The sequence below is a fragment of the Opisthorchis viverrini genome (assembly GCF_000715545.1).
Source record: "Opisthorchis viverrini unplaced genomic scaffold opera_v5_184, whole genome shotgun sequence".
Classification (NCBI taxonomy): domain Eukaryota; kingdom Metazoa; phylum Platyhelminthes; class Trematoda; order Opisthorchiida; family Opisthorchiidae; genus Opisthorchis; species Opisthorchis viverrini.
In genome coordinates, this window is record NW_008751839.1 from 227,551 (window position 1) to 255,502 (window position 27,952).

General features: G+C 45.3%; 1 protein-coding gene across 1 annotated transcript; it reads right to left on the bottom strand.

Moving 5' to 3' along the window:
- Nucleotides 1-5,009: 5,009 nt before the first annotated feature.
- Nucleotides 5,010-27,619, bottom strand: T265_07711 (hypothetical protein; the record flags this gene model as incomplete). The annotated part of the gene is made up of 8 exons (XM_009173307.1): nt 5,010-5,531; nt 9,607-9,673; nt 10,293-10,493; nt 16,488-16,748; nt 21,492-21,626; nt 25,181-25,415; nt 25,465-25,549; nt 27,380-27,619. The coding sequence occupies 8 exons, from the start codon at nt 27,456-27,458 to the stop codon at nt 5,377-5,379; spliced, it is 1,218 nt and encodes a 405-aa protein (XP_009171571.1).
- Nucleotides 27,620-27,952: the final 333 nt, after the last annotated feature.

The window sequence follows — 27,952 nt, forward strand, 5'->3', positions numbered from 1 at the left end:
GGTTAAAGTTTTTTAAACGAAGTGCAAGCAGCATACTATTAGTAAGCATAGTGTTTTTCCTTCCAGTTGAAGTTGCTAAATTAGTTGACTAAAACTCGAGCATACATTGAGTGCATCAAGGAGAGACATTTGAATTCGAACTGTCTTTAGGATGGTGAGAGTTCTAAGGAAAATTTATCCAGCATTCAGTCAGAGTGTAGCATCGAAATCCAGCTAAAACAAGTGATATTTGAAGGCAGGTATTTTCGTAACTTTAGTTTGGAAGATCACATGTAGCACCCACATCTAGTCTGAACAGTTTACCATCAAAAGAAGATCGCGACACTAAATGAAACAGTCTTGCTGTTTTCCATTAGTTCTTATACTCCGCCAAACAAACCGTGTAGGTTGCCATTCGAAATTCAATGTCTGATATCTTTTTTTGGTTTTGGGATCCTCATCACGTTAGGTATAATACAAAACACGTCACTACCACATCTTACTGCTTTCCGAATAAAACCGTGGTCGGTAAGCATCAGCAGAAATCAGCTAACTGTCAGTAATTACACGCATTGGAACACGGAATTCACCACGTCATTCTTTGTATATTGTCCTGTTAAAAATGGTACCTGGTTCTTCTCACTTGATAATTTCCTATTCTCGATTTATTCCACAAAATCCTTTGATCCCGAAGCTCGTGTTGACACGCAAAAAGGAAACATGGTTCTCCGCAACAAATGAAGCCAGCTTTACAACATTACCCGTTCTAGCTAGATGAATATCGTACACAATTTGCATCCAAAGTGTATATTCCATGGTTCATTAGGAGGCCACGAATGGAGTCTGACCGATTTAACAGTTAAATAGTAAAAGTTCAGTACGACTCATCCTCAAGTGCTGTTCAAACGTTTCCTACTGCTTTGGTTGAAATGACATGAGATGAAAATCTTATCATCTTTGAGTGATTAAATCAAGGCTGCTTATAGGACGAGAGTTAAGCACAATACTAGGTAAAATCTGGGTAATTATGTCAAAGTGTTGGCCGGTTACAGACGATCCAATCCTCTGAAAGGTAATCGCAAATGACACATTGCTAATCCAACAACAAACCGCTACAGCCAACAAAACCAGCCTCTGATAAACGACGTTGTGAAATGTAAGAAAATTGCTCCCAAGGCCAAACTAATTCTATTAGAAAATGACACGCCGTTCGCCGCTTCCAAGTTCGGATAAATCGGACTCATCGAACGGACGGCTGTAATATGGTTGGTCCGGTCGAACCTGCCAATCTACTTGGCGTGTCCGGCAGGAGCGTCATTTCGAAAATAAAAAGCGAAGACGTTTATGCACCCGGCACCGAACGAGTGCCGGGCGCATCTAATTTGAAAACAGTCTGATCTCCGAAATTATTGCTGCTGAATTAGTACAGCTACTGGACACTCGACAGCCCAAGACTGTGCACGGGAGATTGGGAACAAAGTTGAGGACTGGGGTTCGAGGTGGATGGCTCAGGTTTACAGGCTGGTGACCGCGTTTTTGGATGGCTGCCACACTTTCTTATTTTCTATGGGCGTACAACCTGAGATGGCAAAACGGAGATCTCAATTAGGCGAACTCAAGCTCCCCAGTTCAGTGAAAAAGTGTAGTAGAGATGCAGTTTATCGAGTGGTACATGCCTCGGGGAACACAGGGTATTGCAAAAACGGTTCGCATACACGGTCATGAGTTATTTCAATGCGAAACACTGACGGCAGAGTCGTACGATATATGCAGATTTAAATAGCACAATGGTTAACGGACCGAATCCATTACATAGATGAGAACTGTGACACGCAGAGGTAAGACGCCCACAGAAATGCGTGGCCAGGTCACGTCAAGAGGAGCTGAGCTACACTGGGAGAGCTGCTAATGTTCCGGCAAGGAACAAACGAATACGTCCAGTTTTGATGCCAGATCACGCTGACCAAATTTACACATTTAGTGTGTACCCCATGTGCGCCAATTAGAATTCATTCGGGTTTGGATACCCGCTTGGTTGCATCAGTTCCACTCGGTTAGACATACCATCCACATTATCCTGATAGTCGCATAGCTTCGAGATGATTCTGCAAGCTTCCTCACAGTTGGACTGATTGATATCCTGGAAGCCATGTGAAAGCAAGCGTTTTCCAATGTGATGAAACTGTGATTTCCAGGGGTGGGCGAAGTGACTCAGTGGTTAGAGCGCGAATTTACTGACCGGAACGTCCGTCGTTCGAGTCCGACCTCTGCATCTCGACTTATCCTGCCTAGGCTTGTGCAGCATCCCAGCCCTCGTGCTTCCTTCGGATGGCATGGCAGCTAGACACCGAGCAGGGTGTTACGACTGAACGACTACTACCACTTTTCATGGGTATTGGTGAAGCCTATTTTAAAAGATGGAGTCAAAAAATCCAGATATATTCCCACGTTAGTAGTATGTGACTAAGGACCTCTTCATTAGAGATTTTGTTGTGCAGTGGAGATCAATCTGTGTCGAATAGCGCTATGTAGCCTCTTCATACTTATCAGGAATCACCAGAGAGGTGCACCTCGCGAACACTCAGCAACATTCAGAACAAAGATGCTCCGATTACCAGTTTAAAACTAAATCATTCGGTCACGAACGGCTGATGATGAGCAATGTGATGGAATGGCACAAAGATAGGATAGATACGGTACATGTAAAACAAGCCGACAGACACGTGGAGCGACGAGACGGGGAATACCTCTTGTCAGTTCCGGTCACTCAAATATTTCTTGGATGAGACGGTCACAGAAAGGTCATTGTGGCATTGAAGAAAATCACTCAGCTGTAACACCCTTCAACACCTAGCTGTCACGACGGCTGGGATACTGCCAGGTCGAGTTCGAACCACGGACCTGCCGGCTAGTAAACTCGCACTCTAACCACTGAGCCATCCCGCGTTGGTAAAAATAGACAGTTTCCCGGTAACAGTGATTCGGATCTAATAGAAAACCGTGGATTCCTTCAAAATATCCTTCCCCGGAAATCGACTCGAACTAAGTTCGAACAAATCGCATGTGGTACATTAAGAAAGGATTTACGAAAATCAAGAGAGAGACGAAATCAAACGGAATCCCTTGCTGAGGATTCCCGAGAGCCACACTGTTGAGCGGCCCAGTCCCATCAATTTCTAAAGTGCTGCACAATTCTGATCTCCATAATACTCATCGCGATTTCACCCATTCCGGGAGAGGACACAGAATGATGAATTTAAAGTTTCACCTCCCATTAGTCTCCCTTTAACAGTACTAAATCGCCTGTTGTGACGAGAACACTGGCTAACATGCAAGGGATGGTTGGTCAACAGCTTGTCCTCGAAAGAAAGTTTGTTCAACCCATTCTGCTGATTCTCCAACCTGTATTAATGAACAAAAAAATACCAACACGTCGTTAAGCCGAATTCCACTTGGTGATCATCATTTCATTGTTGCTAACAGTAAGAATGAAGCATCTAGGCTCAGCTCGAAACAAAGACCCCTGCCAAAAGCACGATTTGCCGAGTAACAGCTGCAGCGTTGTCAAAGCGTAGCATTACACGCCGCCTCAAGTCACAGCACTACTCGAACTGCCACACTCTTGTTAATATCGGCTCCGCCAGAACACTATAAATGACATCAGAGTGAGCCTAACAGCCATCGGTTTTTCGGATAACCTTGGTCCCGCGTACAAAGACTGTGACTATTGTATGGTCTGATTTGTTCTACGGCAGTTACATCCGTAACGGCTAAACGGAATGAGGACTCGTGAGAACACAAGATAATGAACCTTGAGACGTTGCTCAGCATTCGATTTTGACATGTACGTCCACTAGTTCACGCATGTCAGTATTGAAAATCTTTCTTTTAGCTAACAGGGTATCAAAACGAACCACCGAGAGTATTCGGTCCACTCACACAAGGACAGACACTGCCAGTTACACGATATCATGGTCACGGACTTATCTGGCCCAAACAATCGTCAACGAAAATACGCACTGACCTCAGTTTCTTTGAGAAAACTTGAAGTATGATCAGAACACTTCGTTCATGTAACCATGTGCCACTGAATTCTTCCTAGAGCGACCGTTCCCACAGTGATTTTTTGTAGAACGTCGAAAAAACTGCGGCGTTCGCTCGACTCCCTGAACTAGCAAAGTAGACCGGGTCCGTTCAAATGTTTTTTAGTGACATTTTAAATGCGACCATAGCTAAGACTGAAGCTGAAACATCACAAACGAGAGATTCAGCTGGATTCCACGTGAGTCTCTCGAAAAACTGAATTAGTTTGCAAATGAGTGCATATTCGCCAATTTCGTGCAATTCGGTTTCAAGTAGGACATAAGTTTGACAGAAACTCGGGGACGGCGCCTATCTGATGAGGCACAAGAAGGGCAAAACCGGTCGTGGGCTATCGACGAACTTTCAGCAACATTATGAGTAGCGCATCACAAAAGATTGAAGCTATTTTTCAGTAGAAAGGCTGCAATTGACTGTTGGTACAAAATGCCAGGAGCTTTCAACAACCGCGGTGCAAGTAGACTCATAGGTCTTCCTCCCTAGGGTGGCTGATTTCAATTATTCTTCTGGGTGGTCACTCAAGGGAAAAGGACTGCGCCACACATAAACGTGCGCGGCAAAATCAAGGATAAATACAAGAGGTGTGCTCCTTTAGGAGGTTTCACTACTCCCCCCCACCCCACCTGGACTGATGGGCTCAAGCACTTACTCTACCACCATGGCTCTGCGGTGCCAATCCATGACAAGTTGCCCCAACCCAATAAATGTACTCTGCTTCCGAACAGAACTAGTCTAGCATCATTCGGAACACCTTTCTGTTCTGTAAGGTGTAGCACAACGCTCGACGAAAAAGCATACAAACAGCAGCTGACCCATTCGGAAAGTTTCGCTGCACCACAACACCATTTCTCAAATTTCATGCACGGAATCGTGAAGATCTTCTAAGCTACGATGTCCAACTTGAGGTTACAGAGGTCCGTCAGAACAACGTGTGTTTTTGGTATGCTTTTGGAATGCTGGGTTTCCACACAAGTAACAGTAAAGCCAGACAACAGTATGACATAACAGAAAAGCCATGTGAACAAATGGACGTCGGGATAAAGGATAGATGAGAGATAAAGTCGTTGTGCGATAATCTTCAATTACCGAAAAAGGCCAAATGAAGTTCTGGAACGCTTTTTTCATAGGTGAAAGAACTTATGGGAAACGATGATTAAAGCAAAAAAGTGACAATTTGCAATGGGCACAGCACATATCACATGAGCTTGAGAAAGGATTGTGGGAGGGGGTGATGACAGATGACACGGGGGATTGGTGACATCACATAGACAGCGTGAAAATGAACAGGTACAAACCCTAAAAGTCAATTAAGCTTAAGTCCTTCGCTGTATCACTTGATTGCCGTTCGGTTGACGGAGCCAGTAAGGGAACCTCATCGGCTTCGTCTTGTTCTGCTGTGGGTGACGTTCGAGGAGTACCAGATGACCGATCGCCAACAAACAAACCAAATTCTGAAATTGGACATGACAGCGCGAATACTGAACAGTAAAGGTGGAGTACTGAGCAATGGCGACGAAAGATGAAGGTAAATTAGGGGTTCAGAAGAGTGCGTTCCTCTGTGGCAGCAACAAAGAGAAGTTACACGTGGGTGTACTCCTCAAGGACTTTTCCTGGTTAGAGAGAGGGCCCAAAATTCCAGTTTCCATATTGTCCTCTTTTAGGGGACGCAGCAGGCTAACTTGGCATTCAGTTGAGCAGACTGCGCACTGAAAACGACGACTTAGGTCAATTTCTGTCCGGAACGCCAAGTAGCTTCGAATGTACAAACCAAAGGAGATTTAGAGCACAGAGACCTAGTGATCCATCAGTCAACAATGAGCACACACAATAAACTGTCTTGCTGAATTGAGGATGGATCCAGCGGATGCTGGAAGCACTAAAATAGGCATCCCCGAGGATCCCACTCTAGACCCCGTTGTAAAGTAGTTATCAACACGTCATTGTCTAAACAGACCATTGATACTATTCGTTCGCCCGATTACATTGGTCTAACTTGACACTCCCTAAAGCTGCACAGTGAAGCCGTGAAATACGAAAATGTCAAAACCAAGTGCATTAGTAAGACCACTGAAACCATGTATTTCAGCCGAGGCTTTATGGCAGTGAAAAACAAAATCATCAACATCGGAACAGATTCATCCACCAGAAGTATGCATCCCAAGAGCCTCCTGGGAGATCCTAACTCTTGGCGTTCCTCATGCCATTCGGTGGCGAGTGGCTAGGTGTTCGGCAGCTTACACATGGACAGAAAATGGCGCTACCACCTGTAGCGTCTGCGTCTGTACAGTTAGTACTTGTGTGGTTCAGATATTATGGAACTCGAGATAGTTCAGTGGTTACGGAGACAGCTCACCGAGCGGAAGGTCCGCGGTTCGAATCCAACCTCAGCATCTGGGCTTGGGCACTCGGTTTTCGTACCTCCTTCCGTTGGCATGGCAGCTAAGCACCGAAAGGGTGCCACAGCTGAACGATTTGATTTTTTATTTGATTATGGAGACAGTGGTGGGATCAAAAACGGTGTGCATTGACTAGTTATTACAAAACTTCGGTTTTGCTGGTGACCGAACTGATGCCTTTTTGTTCGTGCTGTGAATGTTGAAAGATAACGTTGTCGTCAATGACTGTGATGACTGTCAGGTTCTACCAGATGATTTGACCGGGCGTGCACGACTGTTCTACTCCTCATGTAGCCCGTGTAAGCCCGAGCCAAGAGAACTGAACTAGACACACTGAAAATAGCGCCAAAAGTAAACCGAAGAGCTAATGAAGGAGCAAAACAAAGCGTAACGAGATGAGGGTAGCTGTGAAGCAATGAAGGCAAGAATAGTTAGGTCGACCTGACGGACTGCGAGTCGATCGACATGTTTTCGTTGACGAACATTCCATGTCATCTTTCAGTACGCTCAACTATCTTTCGATTAGTCTAGGCTGTAAGCTGAGACTAATGGTTCAGATGTAGCACCCTTTCGGTCTCTAACTGCCATGCCACCAGAACGAAACACGAGGGCTGAAATGCTGCCAGGTTGCTTAAGGTCTAGACAGGGGGAAGTCGAGAGGCGGAGCTCGGGTTTGTTGGTTACCATCCCCTCAACGTTTATCTTCGACCACTTTACCAGAGTTTGGTTGCCATCCTTTCAACGTTTATCTTTGACCACTTTACCAGAGTTTGGTTACCACCACATCAACGTTTATCTTCAACCGCTTTCACAGTCCGATTACTATCTCATTAATGTTTACCTTCATCCACTCATATAATCTGTTCAACGCATGCACACCCGCTGTTTCATTCCTGTCCGCATTATGACGAACATGCGCCCCACGACTAACCAAGAGTGTTGGAATCTTATCCTAAGACAAACAATGCAAGCGCATCCTCACTCACAACATAAACATAATTGGCTGCATCGGCTACAACTTATCAAACGAAGAACTCGATAAGTCTCATACTTCTTTTGTCCATTATTCAGTTGTAATTTGTGTCTCTGGTAGCCACTATACATAACTGTTTATTGTTAGTGCTATTTCACCTTCTGATATTACTTCGAGTAAAAAGACAATAGTACCTACAGGTTCGAACCATGGACCTTCCGGTCAGTAAATTCGCGCTCTAACCACCGAACCACCTCGCGCTAAGCTACAAATAATAACTATTGGCAATCTAACAATTTCGGTGCCTAGCTACCATACCACCCGAAAGAACCATGAGGACTGGGATATTACCTAGATAGGAGCAATCAAAATGCCCGATTAGGGTTCGAACCATGGACCTGCATGTCAGTAAGTTCGTGACCTAACCACTGAGCTATACTGAACCCAAGGCTGTAAATTTTCAGAACGACCAATCGTTCCTGGTAACTGTCGGAAAAGCTCTAACTACGGAGTTGTCAACAGAACTTTGAGATCAATGCCTCTCATGAATTACAGAGTGGACAAATGATGTATACAGTCAGCAATTTTCCGTTTTTTCTTCAACATAATTAGCTTCACTTTTTCCATGAAATCTCGAATGAAGTGCACAATATAGAATATTTTAACCACAGGGTTGTCTGTTCACTCACAGGGTCTGATATTCAAGATAGACTGGCCTTAAAACACAAAAAAATTAATCGATAGATTCATGGCATCGCAAACTGCGGAAAATCGGAGGCAGGAATACTTAATTAGCGTAAACCTTAGATCTATCCTTACAGTGGTCGCGTTGAGATTAAACGTGTTTCTACCCTATTAGCATCAGTTAGCCGATCCCATACGAGTGACCTCTGAAATAAGTTTTTGTTTTCGACGAATCTTCAACATACACAAAGCAACTAGCTCAAAAATGGCGAGTCTTGTCACTCATGCGTGGAAATTCAAATGAACAATGGGCGGCGCGTGCATGTCTCTAGAGCGCACCCACTGGGCATCTCGACGTACGAGTGCACCGGTTGCGTACACACGAGAAGTTTTTGCCCCTGTGAACACTCCAATCTTAAATCGATGGTAGATTCACATTGTCGAAACTGACTTTGATACGCGTTGAATATAGGCCCAGGACGCTTTTAGGCATACTTTGACTGCGGAAGGTGATGAAGCGAGAAAATTATGGTCAAACCGAAGTCCCCACCCTAGCCTGTTCCACTGATGCTTCTCAGTCGTTTCTTGATTGTGCTCAGGTGCTCCACATGAACATATTTACAAGTGGTGGGCCCTCTTTGGTAAAAATGTCATGCCACGAATCCACGTACTAACCTGAGTGCAAGACACCTTTGAGTTTTTCACTGTCGTTATAATCACACAGTGGTCCCTAGAATGATACGTCTGCACATATGGCATATGGTCGACCAAGCCTTTATTCGATCGAAATTCCGCTGGATGCTTACGGATCAACTACAAAGCTAAAATGTGTCATTTTGTTTAGCCAACAGACTAACCAAACAAAACTGTATTTGGTTTGTAGCGAAATTCCTATGTATCCGTCAATTGGACGCTGCGTTTGGCTTTTTCATTCGTTCAGCCGTAGCCCCATTTCGGTGCCTAAGTGCTATGCCACCAGAAGAAAACACGAGAGCGGGGACACTGCCAGGTTGCCCAAGCCTAGACAGGGGAAAGCGAGAGGCAGAGGCCGAGTTCGAACCACGGATCTTCCGGTCAGGGCATTCGCGCTCTAACCAGTTGAGCCATCTCGCCCCCCCCCCCATTCAGCCCACCTCAGAAGACTTTTCAGCTCTGGGTCACCAAAATTATGATGTTGTCGCTACGAACAGGATCGTACTAGCAGAAAGGTGAGTTCAAGCGGCCTCGAACAGTTTGCAGTCCGAACGACCTGGAGATGTAAGGTGGATACCAAATCCGGTCGTGTAGCAAGGCACAGACGAACCGAACTAATCCGACTGTTTGGGTCCAAATTGATTAATTTACAAAACCGCATAAAATGCGTACAGATGTGTGCATTACTTCAGAACCAGGAATACAAAGTGACCGTCAACAATGCCGTGTGAGCATGAGGCAACAATAATCAGAAGAGCTAGGATAATTAGCCAAACTTACCGGCGTTCGAATCCACACCGAGTGCAGAGGATCCATTGGTATTTTGTGGAAGTGCGTCTGTTTTTGTCTATAAAAAAATCACAGAGAAAGACAGAAAACTGAATTTCATCCATGAACAGCGAACGACCTGCTCATGCGTGTGTTTATCTGGTGTGCCATGCGACAATGAATGACCAAACTCGGAGGGCGCTTTTGGTTCGTCGCACTGTAAACTTTGCCATTTCCTGCCATCGTCAAGTTATGCCCCCAGATCCTCTCCTTTTCAATCAATCGCCTCTTAGAGCAACCGAACCAGGTCAAGAATAACTACAGTAGTGACAAGGTTGGGATAGTTGCGTCACACTGGGTGGAAACGTTTCCCTTTTTAATAACAAGTACACAGAAATTACTCGCCATTGCTTCGGTATGCTGCAACGTATCACATGAGAATATATCCCCTATTCACGAATTGCCAATCGCACTAGAAACCAAGTAGTGCCCGGTCAGTAAGCCAGATCAAAGGTTCTGTTTTTCATTCGCCCCACAATGGGACTGTAAGTTTGTGATGCATAAACACTATACGGACAAACTCTTCACAAGAGCGAATGCTTAGACCATGCATACATCACGAATTCTTGCGTTCGTAGATGTGTAAACTGATCAAAGCTCATAATAGCACACCTTCATCCAATTACAAAAAAACTCACATAACTGTTTAGCATATCTCTGGCCCCAACAGCTCTGCTGTAGCGAAGTAACACTGTGTGCAGTTCGTCATTTACGTTGATCATATCGAGAAGAACCGCATCCGTGGTTCCGCGATGAGGTAACGTCTCCTGATAGGCTTCCCAGCAGGAGATGGCCTGAATTAGGCGAGTGGACATTTCTTGGAGGGAAGCGGCGATTTCCTAGAACAGATAACATCATCTTTAGCAAACGAACGTAGGATGGGATGAAAAAGGCAGTTTTCCGAGTTAATATTACGGGAAATGAACTTAGGCTGAGCCACAACGTGGAAAAAAGAAGAGCCTGGTTGGCTCCTGAAAAACTTATCGTTACGAATTCTTCCATCCTAAATATGAGGTGAGTGTAGGACTGTGCGGGAGAAAACGTGACGACAATTGGGATATCCAAATGAAGACTAGAACCTTCGCCCACATCACGCAGTAAAAAGCCGCGTACCAAAATATGACTGACTGTTAATCAGGTGGCAGTTGATCGCTTCGCCGTGTTCCGTGAACAGATCAACTGCCACCTGACCAACAACCAACTAACGATCGTAAGCTAAGAATACTCCGACACACTGCTAACAACAGCACAGTTTTTCACATGTCCCTCATTAAAGCAAGTTTTACTTCTACGCGTTCTAGCAGGTTTTCCGGAAGAGTATATTCCCAGTTTTACGAGGATGAAGCCAGAATAGCAGGAAATCAACACCAAAATAGGACACAGAACAGGCACACATATGGTTCAATACCGAAACTCTATCCCAAAACCACAAACCCGTTACCATGCACGTTTTTTTGGATTCTTTCTTCAGCATTTCCCTTCACTTTATTGTAACTTGAGTCCATCATTTGCACACATTCACCCTTCTCACACGTGACATGAATGATGTCTTAACACTGGGAAGTCTGCTCAGACAGTTTTAGGACAACAGTCTGTCGATATGTCTGAATTCATATAACTCCTGCGGAAAATATTCAGCTGTTATTTATCCCACAATACCTGTATTCTTTAAAAACTAAATTTCATCCTCATTCGTTGCAGTTCACAACGGAAAAAATGCACCGAAAAACAAATAGCTGCGGTCACTCCGGACCGCCACACGTCCGGGGAGTTTGAAAACACCCCATAAGATGTACAAGGCCTATGCAACTTTGGGCAGGAAAACCCAAAACTGTTCAGAACTATTAAACACGCAGTATCTGATCCCAAAGACTAGGGGGAAATTTCCGTTGAAACCGGGGTAAAAATCTCAAGGAATCCCTGAAAATTTATTTTCTTGGATCCAGAGGAGGATCAGCGGATGGATGATAATCAGAGAAAGTCGAGAGTGCCGGTGTTTTCTTTATATGTATTTGTCTTCGGTTGGTAGCTGGGCCCCTGAAAATTTATTTTCTTGGATCCAGAAGAGGATCAGCGGATGAATGATAATCAGAGAAAGTCGAGAGTTTTCCTCATATGTATTTGTCTTCGGTTGGTAGCTGGGTTTATACAGGACCATCAGACGGAGAGCTTGGCAAAACCGAGAACGATTCTCATCTGGTTCACAACGATGGGATACACATTGGAAGCGTTCATGGATTTTGGTTCCGCTGAGGCGTAAGAAAGCCTTGCTTATCGGATCTTATTCACGAACCTAACACTAAACTGTTGATAGTAACATGGGTGAAAGCTTAGAGTAGGTTCTGGTGATATTATCGCCATCGCATTTTGGACGGGCGAGAAATGCAGGTATGTTGCCTCCGACGAGCTTTCGGTTCTAGCTTACACTCGGTCGGGATTGACAAAATAAAAGCCCAAGAAAGATCTTTTGATCTTTCATGAAGGAAGTCATTTCATTATTATTATTACAGTTCAGCTGTAACACCATTCTGGTGTCCAGCTGCTGCGTCACCCTAAGGAACCACTAGGGCTGGGATACTGCCAGATTGCACAAGCCTAGAACAGAGCAGTCGAGGGTGGGAGGGTGGATTCGAAGCACCGATCTCCTGTTCAGTAAGTTAGCGCCTTAACCATTGAACTATCTAGAGCTCTATTAATTTCATCGCTAGTGTGCTACAAAAGTAGCTTGAGGATGCTTGTAATTCGTGGCATTTTTAGAATACTCGTACTCACCAACAGAATATTGTGTGGGCGGTTGTGGGGGGTGTAGAATTAGCACTCATATCACCCTCGTTTGCACAGTCTTCCTCCTGTGCGCAACCATTCCGGTTGGACCACACAAAAATGAAGCTCTAAATTAGGGTTTTGCTCTCACGACAGCTTAGAACTGGTGCATCCGGTCAGTCGCAACCAGGGCTTCTGATATGCGGGGCGAGCATCTATCTTACCGTTATTGAGCTAGCTCAACAACACTGCAGTAAACCAATAGTGTAGTGGTAGCGAAAACGTGGATGAAGCATGGCAAAATGTGAAAGGAGCTATTCATCCAACTTCTCCGATATAGCCAAATGGTTAATGTATATGGTCGAGATCGACCGCCTGATTGATGCCAGGAAATCCACACAGTCAAGCGAGTAAGATGGCGCACGCTAATCCCTGAAAAGCCAAATAATGGAGGGTGTGACGAAGGACCGAGAGTTCTGGTGGACATCGAAAGCTCGGGAGATGGAGAAGGCGGAATCAGTTGTGCCCCATATCAACTGATACATACGATCGACTGACACTAGGAAAGCGGTGGTCAGTGAAACAATAAGTGAAAAAGGCGGCCCATCAATTCACTCACAAAAACGTCGACCGGAAAGATGGACCGAACACTTCAAAGAAGTTTAGCTGGTCCGCGACACAGCATCTGAAGATAGTACATACGAGAGAGGGGAATGTAAACCTGCATCGCCCATCGGAAGAAATAAAGTACGAAATATCCGTACTGAAACGTGAGAAGGTCAACGGTTGTTCCTTTTTCCAAACTCGGCAGGCGGACGCTGTGAAAACCACCGTGGTACTTGCTTGGTAACTGTCACATCAAAGGTGTTCCCTGGTCTTATCCTGCGAAAGCTGACTGAACACAAGTCGGGTTCAGTCCTACAAAAGGATGCATCGATTATATTTTCATCCTCCGACAGATTCTGGAACAGCAACCAACATTAGTTATCTTCTTTGAATCTGACTGGCTCCCCAAACCGTCAGGCACTCTCCCGGTCTCTATGGAGCAAATGTGTCCCCATGATTTCTTGACCCTCCTTGAGTCGCTGTAGGCCAACTCCCGCGGAAGCTTCAGACTAAGTTCGCCACGTCAAAAGGTCTCACCCAAGACTGTACCCCTTAACCTCTCGTCTTTAACCTCGTCTTTAACTTCGACACACCTGCAAATATGCAAGACTCACTACCAGCCCCTGACAAATGTGGGGTCTAAGTGCTATCGGCGCGTTCGCTCACAGATATCGAGGCTGAAGACAACATAGCTCCTCTTGGAACTGACACCGTCGTGATGTAAAAAGAAATTAATAATCTAAATAACTCTGCCTCACGATTTGGCATGCGCTTCACACCTGCAAAATGCAAAGCGCTGCTGCGAGACTGGGTGGGCTCGAACCCTAGCCGCAAACTTGTGGATGAAGCCATTGAGTTCGATGCCATTCCCGGCAGAAAGACAGCAAGGAAATCGATCGGCCCATGACCTTAGTTATTTGGGTGCAAACGTTTCATCGTCCGGCAGCGTAATATCACTGCGACGTCAGCAGGGATGCGTGCGTGTTATGTGTAAGTTTGTGTACGGTTTTATCACAACGGCTACACTGATCTAGCATAAGTTATACAAATGAGCACTCAGATCGATTTTATTGACCGCTTTGTCTTCTGGGTGGCTGGCACCAGCATGATCATTTGGCTTGACCTTTACCGATGATAGTCAGTTGTACAGTGACAACATCGCATTCCTTGGGGAGCATGGCTGGAAGTCAGGACCAGAATTCAGCTGTCGTCTGTAAACTAAATCAGTTGCTATGATGGCTGCATTCTTGAAGAATCGACTGTGACATCAAAAAATTCAATATTGAGTTCAGAATGAATATTTTGGGACAGCACCACATTGCGACTTCAGCGCATCCCTTGTTGGAGTCCTTGTTACCAAATACGGTTTCAAAATGGATACCCGACTTTTATCCATTCGGTCGGCCCATTAGACTTTTTCTCGGGAAGTAGTTGAAAAGCGTGAGCGAACACCTATCGCAGTGTCTTAAAGGACGCGTATATTGGATTTGATTGCTGATCGTATTGTTGTATGGCTGCGAAACTTGGCCACTTCGGCCTTGACACCTTCGGACCTTTGACCACCGATGTTTGGAACAGGCTGCAACCTGCGAATTTGCAAGGAGGATATCAAAAGGGTTTGAGGTGAAACAGACAGTATTTCACTCAAAAATGTATCTCGTATTGGAAGCTAAGGTGTCAAGTATGCCGAGTCACCACCTGCCGAGGAGAGCGTTCTTTTCGGTGCCTAATTCGGAGTGGCACAGACCTTGAGGTGAGCTGAATGTGATGTGACAGAGGGGAGTGGTGTTACGAAAAGTTTGAGATCCGTCACGGGGAGACTGGACCTTACTGTGGTGTGGCGGCTTGTGTAGCTCGGCGACCCATTGAGCTATACTAGGGGGGGCTGTCCGCAGGACACTCGTAGAGTCTCTCATACCAGGTTGGTCCATGGGTAAAGGTCTGAAGAACAGAGTTCCCTGGCACTCCAGGTTGGCGGTTGGAATTGTGTGGTAACGTGTTCCGTAAAAATGGTAATGTACTTGCATTTCCAGCCCAATACCGCTGCCTTGCGCTTAGGCTTGTGAGTCAAAGGCTTCGGTTAAGGACCCTAATCATCCTCCTGTCTAGTCCAAAGGCTTCGGTTAAGAACCCTAATCATTCTCCTGTCTAGGTGTGGGCGCCCTGGCAGTATCCCAGCCCTCGTACAACCATGAAATTCTCAGATAACTTTGTTGGTGCGGTTTACTTCCCACATTACCCTCCCCCGCAGTGCTTGGCCGGAGACACTGAACGATATGGAGGCCAACCGATGTCAGCGGCGTTCATGCAGTCAATTCTTATTTAGGCTATCTTACTGAGTGCTGGAGATGGAGGGCGTCTCGGATGTTTGTGGTAGGCTAGCATTAGGTCCACTTCCTGCCTCATTTCCTTCTTCTTTTCGTTTTATCCAAACAAATTGGCATGGTTGCGTAGTAATGAAGCACCAATTTTCTCATCTGATGTTGCATTAATGATGATAATCATGAAGAAGAAATATCGGCCCTTGTATAAACCGGCTCCTTGGAGTAATACGGATTGAAAAAGATTAGGACAGATACATCGGAGGATGACGATGATGGAGAAGTCAGTAGCATATATCATATCCCACAGGTGAATGGTGGTCAGCCCGCGAAGATTTCTTCCCAAGGTAAACCATGACTATTCCCGGAAGAAACATCAAAATAGAGGGTCGAAGGGCAACAACCGAGTGGAGCACATGTGAGTATGGAAGATACTGTGAAAAGGGATGGTTGAATCTAGTATGAGAAGGCTTGTGATATTAATAAGACGTGGATGTAAGACAGAAGCGATCGTATCTATTAGGTCATTGATTCCGGGGAAGGGTGATCGAATAAACAGGTTATGTTAGCGGAGGAAAGGTGTGAAAAAGATGGTGGCAGAACTGAGTGAAATGCATGGGTTTACAAGGGGAATGGACTGATACTCGCAAAGAAACCCAGGTTTGCGTGCCGTCATGCAAGAGTTTATGGTCCATGAGGGAAAATCATACAGTGAATTCGGATAACTATTTATGACATAACATAATAAATAATGAATAATCGTTCAGCTGCAACACCCTTCCGGGCGAGATGGCTCAAGTGGTTAGAGCGCGAATATACTGACCGGAAGGTCCGTGGTTCGAACCCGACCTCTGCCTCTCGACTCCCCTGTCTAGGCTTGGGCGACCTGGCGGTATCCCAGCCCTCGTGCCTCCTTCGTGTGGCATGGCACCGAAAGGGTGCTACAGCTGAACGATCATTTCGCGCGTGCCGGATGAGATGACAGAAAACAAGAAATAGCTTTCTTGTGTAAGCGGCGAGCAGAACAGGGAACAAATGCAACAACAATGTAAGGCTCATCCTGTGATGTCAGTCAGGAACTACATGCTGTAGCTAACTTTTGAAAGTTAGGGAGGACAAAAAAACAAGAAACTGAAAACTTACAGACATCAACTGCCTGGTCTCCACATCTGCAGGTGACTCAGATGTCTCAGCCTCACTGACTAAGTCACTGAGTACACAGATATTGACCCGAACTTGCGCGAGATCTGTGTCCAGCTTCGGTGTTTTATGTGCGGGTGTCGACACCGAGGAAGAAAGAACGCTTTGGGTGGAAAGGGATCCGGTTTGCCCGTCCGGGTGACCAACGGTCGATGCCAATTGGGAGGGTGGACTGGCTTGCAATTTGTTTTCAGGAGGAAGTTTCTTTATTGAAAACAAACGGTGAGATGAGCAATGGAATACCAAAATTAGTTACAGCGACTCAAGAAGCAGAGTAAAGGAGGTACGGAGCAACTGAAACCAATCTAAGATTCGAGCTTCAAGAAAGGACCAAGCAACAACGGAATAGGTAACGAGCTATACTCAAGAGACCAGAAACATACACACACAAAATGAATGACGAAAAACACAGCATCCCATTGGTTGCCACCGGTTCTATGCAAATTAAGCATGCGCAAGGTGGATAAGATTTGATGTCAACACCGCTTCTCCATCCGGTTATGCGGAAAAAATTACTTTCTAAGCATAACCTAGGTTTTGAACTTAGGATAATCCAGTCTGAGTTATAACGAATGATGAGTTTTCGGAAAGAGTAGAATGTTATTTGACCCCTTAAGATCGATGGCAGATCCTAGTCGGTGGACACAACTTGTAACCGAAGTAACAGTCAAACACACAGACCTTATTGAGTAATGCTCACGTCATACTCGACTTGTTGACAATTTTACCCGTTATGTACAACAGCGGCCAGATTAGCGACTAGTTGCTTGACGAATCTGAGAAATACCACAATTGTCTGTGCTTGAAAAGATCGAATATTAGGCCAAAGAAACTCAGCGAGAAGCTACACGAAATTGCGGTGCCCACTTAGGGCCACCTCCACCCACCAACAGTGTCTACTGCCTTAATGACCAGGACCCTTGTGGGTCCTTCCAAGTTCGGCAAAAATTTCAGTGCATTCAAAAAGATTTAGCCCACGAAACTCTTCCCACATTTCCCCCTCTTACAAAGACCATTACTGCGCTAGCCGGCTAATCGGTTTATCCTAGGCTCGTTACATTCAGCAGTCACATGTACGAATGTGCAAGGGGAAACCTTGTGCACCTTGATCTAACCTGGGCGCATTGATATCAACAGGTGATCTGCATTTTCAGGTTAAGTGACCGAATTCTGGTAGGCTGATTGCTTATTAAAATAAAACAGCTTCGACTATAACACACTAAAATCCCTCGGCCGACACCCAACAGAGATTTAGCTTGACTTAGCTGATTGGTTCTCCTTCCGCCTCAAATCTCGACCAACCACGTAACCTAGTCACTTGGCCTGACGAAGCTTTTGTGTCAAAAGCGAAACGTTGCCCAGCAATAAATCTACCGATTGTCACCAAACTTTTTCGAAAGCTTTGACGGATGTTTGACGGGGACGTTTCCTTGAGGAACGGTCATCAACAATGAACATATCGCATCTTCTCCGCACTAAAGTAGTGAGACATAGTTTGTGGCAGATTTTTTCCAGCTTCTCCCGTGGGTAGAGAGGGGCTTTTCCATTTAGCCTAAAGTCAAAGTTCAGGGTGGTGAACCCATTTGACAATCGTTAGCCCCAACAACTAAGTCACGAAGACTAATATTTTACCAACTAGCCTAAATGAATAATCGTCCAGCTGTATCACACTTTTGATGTCTAGCTACTATGCCACCCGTGGGGAGCACGAAGGCTGAGATACTACCAGGTCGCCCAGGCCTAGACAGAAGAGACGCAAAGGTTGGATTCGAACCGCCAAACTTCTGATTGCTTTAACCACTGAGTTACCTCGAGCTCTCATCATTCAGTAGTAGTACCCTTTCGGTGCCATGACAACGAAAGGAGACACGAAGGATGGGATACTGCCAGGCTTCCTAAGCCTAGACAGGAGCAGTCGAGATGCTGAGGTTGGATTCGAACCACGGACATTACGCTCTGTAAGCTGGCTCCTAAACCACTGAGCTATCTCGAGTTCACATTGAGCTGTCTCAAACCAGTTTCTACTACACCAAGGAGGTAAGTACGATGCACCAGAAGGGTCAGGCGCTGTATGCATGTACAATGGTTGTCTAGATTCAGATGAGGACTGGCTAAGTCGAACATATCGCAGAGACTTCCTACTGCACAAGTTTGGATTGCCGATCCAAATGGCGATACCTTCCGTCGTAAATAAAGGATGATTCGAAGCTCTTTGACAACCAATTATCGGCTTCGATTTTTCGGGGCGCATCCGATAGACATAATCCCCCCGATTTTATCAACCCTCATTCTTACTTGAAAACCGCATAATTAGTTTCGCATCACGGGGGCGAGATGGCCCAAGTGGTTAGAGCGCGAATTTATTGACCGGAAGGTCCGTGGTTCGAATCCGACCTCCGCCACTCGACTTCCCTGTCTAGGCTTGGGCAACCTGGCAGTATCCCAGCCCTCGTGCTTCCTTCGGGTGGCATGGGCAGCTAGGCCCGGAAGGGTGCTACAGCTGAACGCCTTCGCATCACGAACAACATCTCCATAACCTTAACATACTTCCATCTTAAATATTAGGTTTCGTAAGTGTGATGCGTTAAACATTATCTTGCAAGTTAACTTGTGTTGGCAAGAGACTCAGTTGAATTTAACATGAATCTCCCGTTTAACATATTTTTTTTGCTGCATAGTGGTCAGCACGTTTGGGGTGAAATGTCGAAGTGTGTTGCAATACAACTCACCCCAAGAAGGGGGGAGCCGTCAGTGTTCGAAACTATTTATCAACGACCCTATACGTATCATTGAAACACATTTGATATCTAGAATGTTCTTCTGAATAGTCGTCCAGCTGTAGTACTCTTCGGCGCCTAACTACCATGCTACGAGAAGGAAGCACGAAGGCTTGGATACTGCCAGGTTGCCCAGGCTTAGACAGGGGAATTCGAGGAAGAGGCTGGGTTCAAACCACGGACTTTCCGGTAAGTAAATTCCCCCTGTAACCACTGAGCCATCTCTCCCGCGAACGTTGTTCCGAGTGAATCATGGGGCAGTTTTTGTGTAGCCCATTCGGCTTAAGAGATTAAACTGAGATTCGGTTGAGCACCCAGTCAGCACCAACTCAGTTTGCAACAGAGTGTATCACAGGCCCCTACATTTACCCAGCCCGGTAACAGAGAATTAATGCGATCCTGATGCTCAGTCGTCTACCTGCTGTGATATCTTGCCATATGAGAAGAATACCAAGTCAACTATCACAGTTACAAACCAGCTGTGAGTGAATGACGGTAGCTTCGGATTGTTCGTAATCATTTCAGGGGAGGTCAAGGTCAACGTATGGCCTAACGAGGCAAAAAATGAAGGTGCTGATGACAAAAACCAGTTGGAAGTATGGCCCTTTGTCATGACGCTAGTGCGACACATGTGCATGGGGCTTTAGAGCGAAAAAGACGAGGTAACCCATAATGAGACATTTCAAAATTATTTTGACATTTATTCTCTCTGCTGGTGGAAGACTCCGAGTAGGACCTGCTATGGTCCTCGATGTCAGTGGCGTTCTTGTTGTCAGTTTCTATCAGGATTGCCTGAGTGAATGTCTGGAGGTGTAGATACCTCGGAATGATTGTGTTAAACTAGCACTAAGTCCCTCCCCCATCCACCTTTATTCTCTTCTTTACAATAAGGCTTTCAAATAAGTCATGGTTGTACGGCAGTGAAGCATCGGTGTTGAACACTGATGTCATGCTGTCGATGATGATGATGGTCCTCGAAGTAGGGTTTCTCATGAATCTCAGAGTGAGGCCAATGTTCAACATATGAGCTGTGGTAATGTTATTGATTTAGAGGACAAAAACATCAGGAATGCTTTAGCGAAAAATCATCGACCACTTGTTAAAACTACCCCCCATAGAGAGGCCGACTTCAGTGGTCGCTCCAATGGGGGAGCAACACTTCCCACAAGAAGAGAAGACTTCATATCACCACGAATCCACCCATGGGGACTGATGCGTTGCTGATATCGGTCACCAGAAGAAAATCAAACCCGAGAAGGCGAGTGAGTGATTAAATGCGATGCGGTTTTTCCTACTGGTAAAACCTGGCAGGCCATTCCGGAATAGCACCGGATGACCACTCCATATGCCGGGGCTTTACCAAACAGTTTTCTCCCCTCGATTCCGAAAAAATGGCAGCAGACGTGACGATGCATACAGCCGACCTCAACAGAATATGTGCATCGTTTAAAAATATCAAGATCTGGAAGTAGCCTAACCCGGGTTCGAATCCTAAAGAAACTATACAAAGTCCATCAACGAGATGGTCGCCGTTGTTTCAGACAATACACGAAGTGAGGTTCACAATTCCGCGTAAATGGTGAACAATTATAGTCGTACGAACTTCGACCCGAGGCAAGTCTGAGAGCAGCACTTCTGTTACCAACAGTAGTGCTTGCTGACTATTTGGTTGCCTTCATCAATAACCCACAGCTGGTCAGACAGTAGATCGTACTCTTCGGGTGTGAGAAATCGATTTTGTAGATTACTAGGGTCCAGACATCAGCATACAGTAGTTGGGCCCCAAATCCTCTCAACATTTCGCTTAAAAGCATCAATACCAGAGTAGACAACTGGAGTTACCTAACTTTAAGAGAAGAAGGGAGTTATAAACGTTCATATTCGTTAGTTGGAGGGCCAGGAGTGCTGACCAACGTAGTAGGAGACACACACACCATTATGGCTCAATGGGGCCCACGAATCTTGAGGACCTTCGGTTTCAACTTGTTTTGGACTGGTAATGGTTTCTGTTTTACACAAGCAAGTGGATAAATGAACATGTTTGTGTCGATTTCAACATCGATATTTGTGTTAGTGGGTGGGTACTGAATGAGAAAGGCCACTAGAGGATGATGATGAAATACCGAGGGTCTTCAACTTCCAAAAATATGATAACAAAGTGAACACTCACTAGCGGAGAGTTGGATTCTGTATGGGACCTTGTTTGCGTTGGTGAGGGGAACAACACTCCACGCGCGCGAAGCTCAGTGTATACGTTTCGAAACTCCTGGAAATCGACCTGTGTCCCGAATTCCGAAGACCAGTCCTGCACGTGAAGAGTAGTGGTGTGAAATTAAGGAAATAACGAAGAGAAGTTAGAGGTATACCAAACTCTCTCGCCCTTCTAATTCTGCCGCCATAACACTAAAAACAGAATCCGCTAGAGAAGTATAGGGCTTTCTGGATCAGAGACCTCCATAAAAAGACCAACGTTGGGCGATTTCCTCGAGGTCGGCATAATCGACCGTGAGCAGAGATGACAGGAAAATGTCTGAGCCTATATTGTAAATCATAAAGAAAGTCCGTCGAATGTCAATAAGACAGTTCTCGAAGATTTATGGTTGATCTTGTGTACTACTTCTTTTTGTGTTGACAGGCTTTCGTACAGCGCATCTGATACGACAATGCGAGTTCATGACAATGAATGACAATGATATGACAATGCAAGGTCTAGATTACAACCAGAACAATTGGCAAGCCAACTCAGGAAGTTCACAGAAAGATATTGGGGAAAACGTCGGGATATCTTAATATGATAAAGATAAGGGACATCACAGGACAAAGCCCCAGATCTATACCCAAAGTCCTTTTCCATGAATCGATGCCTACAAGCCAAAGCCTTAATGAACTGTCGTCCAGAGGTCACATCCCACAAAGGATACCACGGAAGTGGCACCTTCGAACTTGGAAAGTATCAGTAATATCAAGCAGGAAATACGGTTCATTGCAGCAGGTGTTTCAAACACGAGGAACTAATTCATCGTTGTTCTCTAGGTTACTTTGTAACATGTCACCACGGGCAAATGATGTGAGAGTTGGGCTCGAACCACAAACTTTCCGGTCAGATAGTTGGTACCCTAACTAAAGGGGGGCGAAATGGCTCAAGTGGTTAGAGCGCGAATTTACTGACCGGAAGGTTCGCGGTTCGAATGCGTCTCGACTTCCCCTGTCTAGGCTTGGGCAACCTGGCAGTATCCCAGCCCTCGTGCTTCCTTCGGGTGGCATGACAGCTAGGCACCGGAAGGGTGCTACAAGTGAACGCTTTCTCTTTCACCCTAACTAAAGGACCATCTCGAGCTCTAAGGTCTGGATAAATCTTCCCTAATTTCAAGGGAATCCAGGAACAAAAACACGAGAGTACGGAACATTACCAGTAGGGTGTAAAATAAACAGATATTCTACCAGAATTATTATACAAGAACCCGCTTCGACAAGTCATGTTGCAGGTTTAAAGACTGCCCAATTTCAGCAACGCCAGAGAACAAGCAAAGTTTTGACATAAAAGTCCGTCAAAAAAGTGCTCCGTGTATAATCATTGAGCCAATATTTGGGCGATCTCATAGGCGTTTCCTTTGACAGGGACTTACTCAACACATTACTCCTTGATGTACCGTTTCAGTAACCAGCTTTGGTTTACCCTACATATCTAGAGTCGAGACTATTCCTTACTGTAACAAATAGCATTCTAATACGACGGTATGGCTGCGTATTACTACAAGATTTTGGTCACTTTTCCGTCCAACTACGACTTCCCTGATGCAAACCAAATAGGTGCTGGATCAAGTGGTCGTTGATCTGTTCGCCGAGCTTGGCAGTTGGCCATTGGCGAACAGACTGAGGACCATATGGTCAGACATCAATAAACACACCCGAGGTACCTATATTTCAACACACTGACAATCCAAATGGGCTGTTTTTTTTTTCGAAATTATTCCTTCGTTGAAAGCAGTGAGCAAGGCTGCGCAAAATGTCTTTCATGAATTTAGCAATGGGAGTTGGGAAGCACAACAAATGTATAACATTCAACCGCAATGTCTTGACCTAAACTATCGAGCGTGGAAAAAAGCATACAGTTGGTGAAGCACCTCCACATATCAGTGCGCAGTTTTGGATAGACAAGGCTTCCGGGAGTTCAAAGGTCAAGTTCATGAGTTTCAAAAACCGGCACTACCTAAAACTATGTTCTTTAAACTAATATCACCACACGGCTGCAGGTCGAGAGGTAGTTTGGATAAACAACTAGGTAAATGAATCGAAACAAAAGTGCAGATGAGCCTTACAATGTCTTGATAGTTTCTTCATTCCAAGAAAGTGTCAAAACACTGCAGTGGATGGCATTATTTAGACAGGTCCGCCGTTTCGACCACTCCGAAACCGGTAGACTATGCACAAACTGAAACATCTCGGAAACATACCCCGACCGCTGAAGACTTCGCATCGATGGCAGTTTCTAAATACTGGCTCTAACCTCATATGACTGGCTTGAACACACATCAGACAAACTCGCCCACTTCCATGGCCAAGTATAGAAAAATTCACCCATACTGTCATCACTAGTAATCCAACTCTGCATACCTGAAAATTCGTTTGTCGTTTCACACGAATTTCCTATAAAGCCCTAGGTTTTCGAGAAATACACTCATTTGCAAATCAATTTGGCTTTCACGAGAGACTCAATTGAATCTCTCGTTTATGATATTCTACAACTGAATGTGCTGCACACAGGCCGCCTCATGATTCAGTTGGCACGATATTCGAGATATCGCAGTATATTTTCATGAAGGAAACTACTCACAAGGTTGCTGGAAACTCTTCAACAGCCCACGACCGGTTTCACCCTGTGGGTTCTAAACACTGGCTCTAACCTCATATGGCTGGTTTGAACATACATCAAGCAAACTCTGTCATATCCATGGCCAAATACGAAGAAATTCACCCATGATGTCATCACCAGTGATCCAACTCTGCGTGACCTGAAAATTCCTTTGTTGCTTCACATGAATTCCCTATATGGCCCGAGGTTTCCCTTTTTGTATACTGGGGTGAGATGCTTCGGTGGTTAGAGCGCGAATTTACACCCTAGGTTTCCTTTTTTGTACGTTGGGGTGAGATGCCTCAGTGGTTAGGGCGCGAATTTACAGGCCGGAAGGTCCGTGGATCAAACCCGGCCTTTGCGTCTCGACTTCTCCTGTCTGGGCTCGGGCAACCTGGCAGTATCCCAGCCCTCGTGCTTACTTGGAATGGCATGCTAGCTACGCACATTCGAACGATTGTACGCTACATCCGGTTTCATATTGACTGCTACGAAGATAGTTTCCTTTCTCATTGCCAACGCAAAAATAGGAAACAGCTGAATGAGATATGTTTCGTCCGCGCCTTCTGAACTTACAACCGAGGAATGGTGTTTCTAAACGCAAGTGGTGATAGGTCTTCAACTGGACGTTTGCTGTAGGGTGTAACGTCTACATAGCTCGCGAACCCATGGCGGTCTGTCAGGGCTTAGGTAGTCACTCAGAAGGATATAATTAGTTAATTGTTCCCTGCACCGGAACCTCTATCAGACGTGTTCTCGTTGTAACAGGAATACCAGGGCTGAGGCATATTCAGCTACAGTACTTAGAACGAAATCGGCCCAGGTAGTGGCCCAAATGAATTCAAAACAAAGTTCTATCCAAGCTATCAGAAGGAAACAAGCCTACACGACACGTCAACTCNGGATTACAAACTTGTCAATAAATAGTACTTCTCTGTAACTGCAGGTGTTAGCACCACATAAAACGCAGTGTGGGAATCAACTTGTGAACCGTCACAAAGACATACCTGAATCAAAGACAATAGCTTGTGCTTGATTGGTTCCGGGACGCCCTCCGCGTCGGGATAGGCAAACTTCGCAAAATCCCTCAAGTTGTCTCGCGTAGCAAAGGCTACATGAAACCGGTAACCACAATTCCGTACACAAGTTTCCAAAAGCAAAAGGCTATGCATCGCCACTGTCTCGTTGGAAGTGACGCTAGTAACGAAACGACGTCGAATGGCGCGAACCGCATCTTTGGGTCTGGGGAGAGGAAGAAATGCCATGTTTCGGTGTTGGACAGAAAACTTACCCAGTGACCGAATGATTGACAGCATCGCAGACTTGGGTGAACAGCTGCCATAGTTCCGGACCAACGAAGGATTCGGTGGATTCCTCTGTTGACAGCCGGCAAAACATAAATGTCATGGATAAGTGTGAACACACTCCAGTTTGATCAACTTTATGGAAAAAAGTCGCATTGTGCAACTAACCAATGACGGTAACGCACAAGTTTTCGAAGCGTAACTCTGCGTGGCTGTTCCCAAAGAATGGTTCACAAGAAGCTCTTCGATTCAGTGCGATCCGAATTGAAGTGACTATGATGGGAAGCCAAGTCCAAAGCGCGACATTCAAAGGCAAGCAAGTCAGGTATACATGACTTGCCACGTGACTTGGCAATTATTTCAAGTACTTATCCGGACAGAAGGCACGGCCGGGAGAATATGTACTAAAAGGTTATCTGAGCACAAACTCTACTGTCTCCAGAAGGTCAGACGTCAAACTTCACCAGTGTATCGTCTATTGCCGAGGCCGTACAATAAATCGTACGCTGCTGCCCAGCCAAAAGGAAAGTTTTACCCACCGCTTATCAGTGTAAATAAAGTCCTAATGCGACGTAGTTGGGTACCATGGTCCTGACACTGAAGCACCAACTTTAAATAATGTCATCAGCCAGTTCAATAATGTCGCTAACATACAGTAATCCATCCGGAGGGCCAAATGAACACTGCCCATCAGCGAATATTTAGCACGAAGTTTTCCCATAGAGAAAAGCTATCCCAAAAGACGTCCGGAGGCCGGTTGCAATGTGGCGTCCCCCTGTGTGAGGATAAAGTTGCATAAGATGCAGCAACACCAGTGTAGCGGTGATACTACTGATGAGAGTGGCAAGCGAGTAGTATGTTCTCTCGTACATCCGCTTTACATCTCTTGAAAAGTGATATCTATTACGGACTTTGTGGAGTCACTTTGCAGCATTTGCTTGCAATTGAATAACAGCCAATGAATATCCAGGAAAGTTCAGGAAGACGCGTTCAAGGAGAAGATGGATATTCAGTTTTTGTTAACAAGATGAATACGAGAGTTTTGTTTCCCTGTCCAATAGCCTATAACTGTTCAGTTGGCGTTTTCTAATAAATAAATCCGCAGCAAAGGCCTTCTTCCTTTCACCGGTGATATGTAAAATCTATCTAGACACATTCAATGGATAAAGGGTAGTCAGTGCATTAACCTTACTTGGGCTTCAACGGGTTATGTAAACCAATCACGGACCATTGGCTTTAGAACAAAATCCGGACGTAAAGTTTTGTAAGTGTTTTATTTGTTTAAAGCACGCAAAATTATGTTCTAACATTGTGAAGGGAGTACGCAACTGATGGTTTCCATGAGGCATCGACTGGGACAAACGTGAAATTGGAAAATGACGCGTCTCTCGGTATCTGCCTCCAGACAATACTAGTTGCTTGGCATCGGGATCCAACTGATCCATGCCATCAATCCAACGTTGTCTCCGTATGAAGTAGAAAGGGGTCAAGAAAGGGGTCCTTACATGAACCCCACGTTGGATTGATAGCATGCGTGAAGTCATGTACAGAAACAGCTGATGGTCGCCAACTTTTCGAGCTATCCGCTAGCATCGCCTACCTCATATAAACAAAATCAACACTCTAACTTAGAATTTGGCTAGCCCGGTTCCTTTAGGATAAGTATCAGTGCCAGTCACGTGGTTGCATAGTAAGAGGAACTAAAGCAACCCTACTCCCTGGATGGAGGAAACCGCCACGATTGAAGTAGGTACGCGTTTCATCAACCGGGAACAAATAGGACGCATTGGCAACCTTTTTTCACAGTGTGACAGATACAAAGGATTTTTCCAAGTAGTTGTAAGCGCCAGCAATAAGTTAGTACGTTATTTAGTGAGTGTGGTAAAATTTGGTGAAACTTACCGATGAGACTTCCCACTGGTGTGCTGAACGGATTACCGTAAAAGAGATCAGAAAACGCGTTGGAAACGCTAGCCGCCATACGCTATGCTTACAACTGATCTGGATTCATCGAGTGAATTAGACTACTCCAGCAGTAGCTAATAAGTAAACAGAAGAAGACGTGAGCAAATTCATAATGAAATGATTCTGAGGTGAGACGGTCAAAGGTCAATGGTTAATAGTGTATACCCGGAACATTTCTCGAACGAGGCACTGTGCCACACAATAACAAAGAAGTATGTGATAGGGAGTCTTAAAGTACCTATTCTCTTTTTCATTTATAAACCATTTAGACAGGCATGGAAGTTCTGGCTGCAATGGTTCCTTGCCAGAGGCCCAAAAAGACGAAGCTCAAAACAGTGACGAAACGATCGGTCAATTCAAGGAATGATGGCGAATTAGGGAGCGTTAAAGCGCCCTTGGTTTCGCTACTCACTCATATCGGCAACGGTTTCCAAACACCCATTGAGCTTCCCCTTCCTGGTAGAAGACGTACACCAACGTAGGCTATGCGAATTTCGCCTTTGGTACCTC